The sequence below is a fragment of the Panthera uncia genome, unplaced genomic scaffold (genome assembly GCF_023721935.1).
Source record: "Panthera uncia isolate 11264 unplaced genomic scaffold, Puncia_PCG_1.0 HiC_scaffold_1721, whole genome shotgun sequence".
NCBI classification, from domain to species: Eukaryota; Metazoa; Chordata; class Mammalia; order Carnivora; family Felidae; genus Panthera; species Panthera uncia.
The window spans coordinates 1-8,174 of NW_026058384.1; the positions used below are offsets into that span (position 1 = coordinate 1).

An 8,174-nucleotide genomic window follows, 5' to 3' on the forward strand; every position below is an offset into this window, starting at 1 on the left:
CTTCTGCAGAGTCAACAAAGCCAAGCCCCCAGCCTGTGCTGCAAGTTTTAAGGCAGTCAGCTGGATCTATCAGAACTAAGGATAGCGTGGAGCCTCAAAGCTAGACCTGGCCCAGGCCAATTGTGTGCAAAGTTTCTCGTTAGATGTATACAAGCTGGGAGTGGCCATAGAAGAAGTCAGAGAATCTGGAAAATAACTAACAAAGGCTGATTTTTGCTCAGCACTTACTCTGACCCAACCACAGGACTACACCCTTGACATTCATTCTTTCATTTAATCCTTGTAAGGATCCTAAGAGGTGAAGATACTGGCAGCGCCTATTTTAACATGAGGACAGTGAGACTGCAGGGAGGGTCAGTTTAATAGTTTAATAGGTAACTTACCCAATCTGAAGGGGAAATGGCAGAGCCAGTTGAAGCTTCTTACTGATGTGAGTATTTCACATACGGGCCTCACAGCAGAGTAGGTGAGAAAGGAGTCCCCGACTGGACACAATCCCAAATGTGAAACCCATCCAGCTGACCCTTCTCCTCAGCTCTAAAGGTGCTTGACACATATTCCTTAGCTACAGGTACCGCCTGGTTCTACTAGTTGAAGTGAGCTTTGCTTCTGAAAAGCCAAATAGTACAGTATCTTTTTATCTGGTTCTCACGTGGACTGATGCATTCCATCTTCAATAGGATAGGGAACTGGAGATGAGCAGGAGAGAGAGATCAGATAAGATTAAGACAAAATCTCTAGGAAACAATGGATTGTCCCCTTACCTTCAGGAGAGGATTTTATTTATTTAAACCGTAAAGAATGGTGACACCATTTACTGCAACATCCAGTGCCTCCCATCTATGCACCCCTGCAAGCTGCCTTTCTTCTCCCCACCACCACCTAGAGACCTTCTGGGCTGTCCTATTTAGACGGGAACCTGTTTAACGTGATGGTTTTAAATAGCCTGGATCTCACTGAAAACCGCCCCTTTCATGTTTTTGTTTTGTTTTGTTTCGTTTTTTTGGGTTTTTTTTGTCTGTGTGTGTGTGTGTGCTCGGCTGATAAAACAGGAATTTTTGTGACCAAAGTGAAGCTCTCCCGAACCTCTTAAGAACAGATAGGCTCCAGTAAAATAGTTTTTTTCTCTCCTCTGGGTTTCCTGGAATAACACATTAATTAAAAACATATAAATATTTGAGTCTTCCCCCCTCCCTTCTTTCTTCTGCCTAGGGTGATGCAAAGGAAACAAAGCTTGGGTAAACCAGATCAGAAAGATTTGAATGAAAACCTCGCTGCCACGCAGGGGCTGGCCCATATGATTGCCGAGTGCAAGAAGCTCTTCCAGGTGAGGCGTCAGGGGGTTTGGCGCTCGGTTGAGGAGGACTCCGATAGTTAGGACCAGGTCATGGGCACCATCCTTGCTCACATCTTTACACAGCTGGAGAGTATATACATGGCTGGAGAAGGTCTTTTTTGTTTCTTTTATAAAAAAGTCTTGTTTTATAACATAAGCTCATTAGGGCTAATGTGTTTAATGAAATTCGCCTATCTCCATACCCCTTTACTTAAGAAGCAAAAGCAACACATTTTTGAATTAAGTTCTGTATCTGAGAGGCAAGCCCTGGGTTAGTCATTTACCCTCTACTGTGACTTCCCAAAGCGCAAGAATACCTCACGTGAGAATAGGCTTTTGGACACCTTCAGGGAGGTGATCTGTTCGTATTCTCACTACTCACGATAGCACGTGAGGTCGGCAGGGCCACCGTCCATCTGCTGGAAAGAGAGTAGTGGGGGCACCTGCACCTCCCTGAGAACCCAGTCCGCGGCTCCTGCACTGCCGCTTCCTCTGCTGGGCAACAGGAACAGTACAGGCAGACTCACCTCCTTTTTGTCCCTTGCACCTCCCACAGGTTCCCGAGGAAATGAGTCGATGTCGGAATTCCTACACAGAACAGGAGCTGAAGCCCCTCACTCTAGAAGCACTGGGACGCCTGCGTAACGACGAGTCGGCTGACTACCAGCACTTCCTCCAGGACTGTGTGGATAGCCTGTTTAAAGAAGTCAAGGAGAAGTTTAAGGGCTGGGTCAGCTACTCCACATCGGAGCAGGCTGAACTGTCCTATAAGAAAGTAAGTCTTGCCCCCACTGTCAGCCAGTTGGGTTCCAGTGGTCAGGATTCAGGTTCATCAGAGATGAGACCCTGTGGCCGTGTTAACACGGCTGTCTGTGGGAATCTGTCACCCACTCCCTCCCTTGTAGATCTGGGCAGCCAGGTGATTCAGTTCCCCAGGTAAGAGTGGAAGAGTCCAGCAAGGAATAATAAATACACTTGTCAGAGGAATCCGACCATCTAATGAAATCTTCTGGGGCCACAGAATCACACTAGAGTCCCCTGGAATGTTTTACTAGTGGTATTGGGCTTTAAGGTGTTTTATGACATGATCAGATTTTTCCATAATTTGCTCAGAATCCCCTTGCACTGTCCTCTGTTCTCAGCCACTTTTCTCTTGGCCCTTTAATGAGTGGAGAGTACTTGGGGGAGAAATTAACTTGTTAGGACTAAAAGCCCCTTGAAGACAGGGGCATCTTGTATGGTTCAGCATGACAGGCCCGTGATAGTATTTCTTGGTCCTGTCTCTACCACCTTGAGAAGAAATAAACAGTGGGAGTGTCTGGATGGCCATGGAGGCTTTAGAATGGGTATATAAATCATCTGATTTTATTGCACTGACTCTAATATAGGCCCCAAGAGAACAGATGTTAATAATTTTGACTGGAAAATTAGTCTAAGGCCAGGCTTTCTGGCCTGCTCCTGAATATACTTGGGAACACCAGCATATAGATAGTAATTAGCCCCTAAACACGTGACCATAAATCGAGCTGGCAGTTTGCCTTCAAAGTGTAGGTGTGTGTGAATTGTAGCACTGAAAAATGCATCCTCTTTTCAGGTGAGCGAAGGACCGCCTCTGAGGCTTTGGAGGTCAACCATCGAAATCCCTGCTATGCCTGAGGAGATCTTAAAGCGCCTCCTTAAAGAGCAGCACCTCTGGGATGTAGACCTTTTGGATTCAAAAGTGATTGAAATCCTAGACAGCCAAACTGAAATTTACCAGTATGTCCAAAACAGTATGGCGCCCCACCCTGCCCGGGACTACGTTGTTTTGAGGTGAGAGTTTCCAAAATGATTACCGTGGCAAGGATGAGCCTGGTGTCACTGAATATGACAAGATGGTGAAATTATGTAAAACGGAAGGTGTGGGACCCTTGCAAATATGGGAAGTGTATCCGTATGTATTCCAACAGTGTGTCCATCGCTGAAAATGGTTGGAACACTTTTGGAACTGAAGTCAGAATCAGAGGCACATTCAGTTGAATATGCTCATTGGTAGCAGATTCTTGCCCCTTTAAGGACAGATTTTTCTCACCAGAAACAGCAAGTGAATGCATAAGCCAGCAAATAACATTTAAGTCCCAAGTGCGCTGTGGTTAAAGCTGAATTATATGTAATTCGTAAATTCTCTGGAGACATGATTGAAAGAGGAATTCCAGAAATCTTTGAGGAAATGTCCCGTCATTAGTCCAGAGCTTTCCAATAGAGCAACCCTGATCTGGATGTCCATGTACAAATCCATTTGCGAAATGTAAAAATGGCTTTCATTGACACTTCAAATTGGTTCTCTTTCAAAGAACTGACATGTGAATATATACTCACTATAGTGACTCTGCACAGAGTTACTCATTCAAGAGCCCTTGCACAATAGTTCAAAGGATACCGTCTCCAGGACTGGGTCACACAGCGTAGCCACCGATCCTGCCCCTTAGCTTCTGAGTGTGGGGCCCCATTTTAAACTTGGCTTCCAGAAAATTCCATCTTTTTTACTCTGATTTTGTTTCTGCAGAACATGGAGGACTAATTTACCTAAGGGGGCATGTGCCCTTTTACTCACCTCTGTGGATCACGACCGGGCACCTGTGGTGGGGGTGAGAGTCAACGTGCTCCTGTCCAGGTATCTGATCGAACCCTGCGGGTCAGGGAAATCCAAACTCACCTACATGTGCAGAGCCGACTTAAGGTACGTTCTGATTCTAATTTCTGACACGGTGAGGGTCATGAAGGAGATGAGACTTTTTGTCTGACACAGAGAATGGCTTAAATGAACACATCATTGTGTCTTGTCTGTTCCCTAAAGAGCAGTTTTTGTAAAGTAACACCTTCGTGTTTCTTGGTGTTTGGGGGATGGCTTCCTGATTTCTATCCCTTAGAGAATGTGGTACTAAAGCAACACGAATACTCTGGTTCTGACATGAATTTAAAGCCACAGGAAATGAGAGTTTGAAGTAGCAGGCAGATGATTCTCATTTTACATTCAAAGATACTTGAATATATGACATACCCTTTTAGTAATTAATTAGGCCTGTGCTCTGTGCCATTGACGAATGTGTGTTCCTATTAGAAAATTTGTGAAATACAGCAATACAGACAAAAACATGAACCTCTAAAAAACTTTCCAAAGTGGTTAAATTCTCATTTGAAGTCTTTACATCTCAGTACTTTTTCAACTGTCTGTGTGACTGTAATCTGTTTTTGTTCTATATGCTAAAACTTTTCCCAAACAATGTCACTCAATATCTGTACTCAGTATGTTGTTCCTTGAGAAACTTCTGGTTCCAGAGGTGTAACAGATGTGCCAGGAGATTATCTTGGAATACGATCTTTACTTACAAGGTTTCTGGATCAAGAAATGGAAATGTATTCCGAATTCCCTCCAGCTTAGTTCAGTGTTTTCCAGTTTGAAGACTCCATGTGCTTTTCCTTCCCATTATAGGGGCCACATGCCAGAGTGGTACACAAAATCTTTCGGACATTTGTGTGCAGCTGAAGTTGTGAAGATCCGAGACTCTTTCAATAATCAGAACACTGAAACCAAAGACCCCAAATCTAGGTGATTACTGAAGCCAAGCGACTGCGTCCGCCGTCTGGATAGTTGTTTCTAGAATTCTTGCCAGTCCTTGGAAGAATGCGTTCTGAGTCTAATCTGAAACAAAGCAAACGACAAGTTGGAGTGTAGGAATTGACTTTTCGTGATTTAAGACATTTTCAAAGCTGCTTCCTGTTTGTTTAAGGTCTAGAGTACAGACCTTGACTGGAATATGTAAGACTGTGCAAAAAAAAAAAAAAAAAAAAAAAGTATTCTTATCCAAACTGCTTCTGAGAAGCAAAACTATAAATACATCATGAAAAATAATGAAGATACTTCATTCTCTTGTGATTCTGGCGTATGTGTACCTATGTCATTTTATTTGCAGCGTGCTGAGGGACTGGCGTATCCACTGGAATAGTTGGTACTCTTTGACATGTTTCTCACTGAGATGAGCAAAGAAAGGTTTGCACAGAGGAGTGTGTGTATGTGTGTTTGTTGCTGGTCGAATGGCACAGATGTATACGTTGGAACACAGTGTCTGGCACACTGAGATGCCTCCCAGGAGGATACTGATGCGTCAGGTTCAGTTTAACCTGGAATATCTGACTGCCCATGGATCCATGCAGAAAGGGAACCCCAAAACCCTCGCCCACTTATTTTTTTTCCAAGTCATTAAGCACATTCCTTTTTTTACCAACCTCCTCTTTCCTTAAAGTAATTGTAGTAGCTTGATTCCGCTGTCCCGTCTCAAACACAGTACGTCTTTAGATCTGATTGCAAATAGTGATACACTTTTTACCCGGTATAGATCAGGTCAGGGAAGAAACTCCGCCCGCCCCACCCCCTTCCCCACCCTTACTAGCTCCAGAGCACAGTTTTATTGTGTGTTTTTGTGTTTGTTTTTTAAGTCGAGATGTAACAACTGAACACTCTAACATCTCCTCAGTCGAGCCCCAGAACTTTTTACCTGCTGGAATTTTTTGCATTTTCATGTTTCGAACCCAAACTCTTGAAGACATACTGAAAACATAGGAAACTACGTCTGTCCCAAGGAAATCCCTGTAAATTTAAACCAAGGTATTAAAATTTAACAACAGGCGTGGATTCTGGTTATTCGTAGCGCTTCTGAAAGCTGCCCATACTTAGTAATTGGATCTGTCCTTTTCAGCAAATAGGTTTTCTGGTTTTGTGACTTTTTTTTTCCCCCCTCGGCTTTGTTTTCCCTACATTTCTTTTTCTTCCCCTTTATAATGATGCCCCTGGAATGTATGTTAGTGGTAAATGAAAATAGCTATTATAGAAAGAAAACCCAAAAAAAGTGCCAGCACCGTTTTTTGGAAGGGTGGTCTTTATACAGGTTTTACCGTAACCGTGAAGATTGACTCATGAGACAGTATTAGTGACTTTATTTTGTATGGATCAAAAGTGAATAATGTATGAATGAGAGTTGTAAGAAGGAGTTTTATTTTGTTATAACATATTATAGTTACCATTGTCAGTGTTATTTCAAAGGTTCTTTGAAGAATTTGCAGCGGGGGAAGATTAGAGTTTTAAAATTTGAGTATTTTGGATATCAGTGTTCCTTATGAAGATATACTTGTATATGCAATTTTAATAGCTTTCAGATTTGTAAGATTGTATGTTGTATATACCATTCTATTAAGATAAAGAAACATGTCCACATGTCCACTGTGCTTTCAAACCTAGATAAAGCATGACAAAAATTATTATTTAAAATATACTTGTATTTATACCTCAGATATTCTTTTGGGTTTTGTACCTCAATGCTTTTTTTTTTTTCCTAATGTAAATACACTTTACATGAATACAGTCTAAGTAAAAAAAAATAAAAGAAGAGGTTTATAACTTGCTCTATATCTGTACAGAATATAATCCGTAAGTGCACTATTAAATGTTTAAAGTAAGGGAAAGGTCTGGCCTGCTTTCCTTTGTATCGCATCTCACGCCTACCCTTAGAACCACAGATTGCAAAGCATATCATCCTGGCATCAGCCAAAATGAAAATCAGATTTGCTGAAGGAAAAATGGGACTGCAAATAATTTCAAGGCCAAACTGCAACTGAGCCACTCACTAACAAACAGGAAACCCTAGTGAAGGTTCAGGAAGCATGGAGATGCTGTCCTAACAAAGGTCGTTAGGAAACGATGCTGAGAAAGTTATAAGAATAAGGAACCAGGAAGAGTAAGATGCTCATATAAGCAAAGCCAAGGTCACCGTTTAATTCCACAAAAGGTCTCTTTCCCACTGTTCAGCTTTCCTGTGGAAAGGATTCCTTAACATATTTGACAACAGGAGAATTCAGAGGATGTGAATGTTCCAAGAACTCTGTGTAAGTCACCTAAAGTGATATTGCCACAACTTACTAATTGTGACTCATCACCTAGATTGTAAGCTCTTTGAGGGCAGGGCTCTCCTCCACATCTTTATAACCCCCTACAGCGGCTTTCAGCGTTTTGTACTTGTAGGCACCTAATAAATTTATTATTTGCTAAATGGAACTGGTTGAATTAGCTTCTGTCACTTGAAAAGGAAGAGAATCTAGGATGCCGTCTAAGCCCTCGCTTTGGTTCATCACTGCCCATTTTGAGATTGTGCAGAGTGGACATTGTCACACCTAATGGGATCTTAAAGTATAAACTGGTGAAGACGTGCGGAGACCCTATATAGGGGCTGTGGACGCTGATGGTAAATTGAAGAGTTCTTTGCGATGCAATTTTAATCAATCTTGTTTCTTGGAAACTGATATCCCTTTTAGAAGAGGTTTTATTTTGACAAACACTCACTCTGGGCATAGTAAAGGGAAAAAACCAAACCTCGTAATTTTTAAAAAGACACAAAGGCTTTTTTTTTTTTTTTAATGTGTGCCCCTGCCTCCAGACCTGGTTTCCTCAGAACTAAATAAAATAAAGATCAAAACATAACATATTAAGCCTGAAATACCTACTACTTTGTTTGACAGGCTGCAGAAGGTTACCAGGATGGAGGAGACATCCTTACAGACCCCATTACAGATTGAGTGGAGTCAATTATTCAGCCCCTACTGTTTACCTCACACTGTGCTCAGTCCTGAAGATACAGCGGTGAGCACCTCACCCTGCCCTCCCAGAACTGAAATCTCACAGACACTAACGTAGAAATGATACACCATGTCCTGACGGAGGACAGGTTCCTGTGTACCCAGGGGGGCAGCTTAAGTTCTTAATTGAACAAAACTCAAGATAACTATATGCAAAGCATCTTGCTTACCA

The 8,174-nt window shown here is 42.2% G+C and overlaps 1 protein-coding gene across 1 annotated transcript; it reads left to right on the forward strand.

Moving 5' to 3' along the window:
• The first annotated feature begins 724 nt into the window (after nucleotides 1-724).
• Nucleotides 725-7,424, forward strand: LOC125917337 (rho GTPase-activating protein 7). The gene is made up of 5 exons (XM_049623568.1): nucleotides 725-1,327; nucleotides 1,893-2,111; nucleotides 2,931-3,148; nucleotides 3,882-4,055; nucleotides 4,809-7,424. Exons 1-5 carry the CDS (start codon nucleotides 1,217-1,219, stop codon nucleotides 4,927-4,929), a joined length of 843 nt encoding a protein of 280 aa, XP_049479525.1. The 5' UTR covers nucleotides 725-1,216; the 3' UTR covers nucleotides 4,930-7,424.
• The last annotated feature ends 750 nt before the right edge of the window (nucleotides 7,425-8,174 follow it).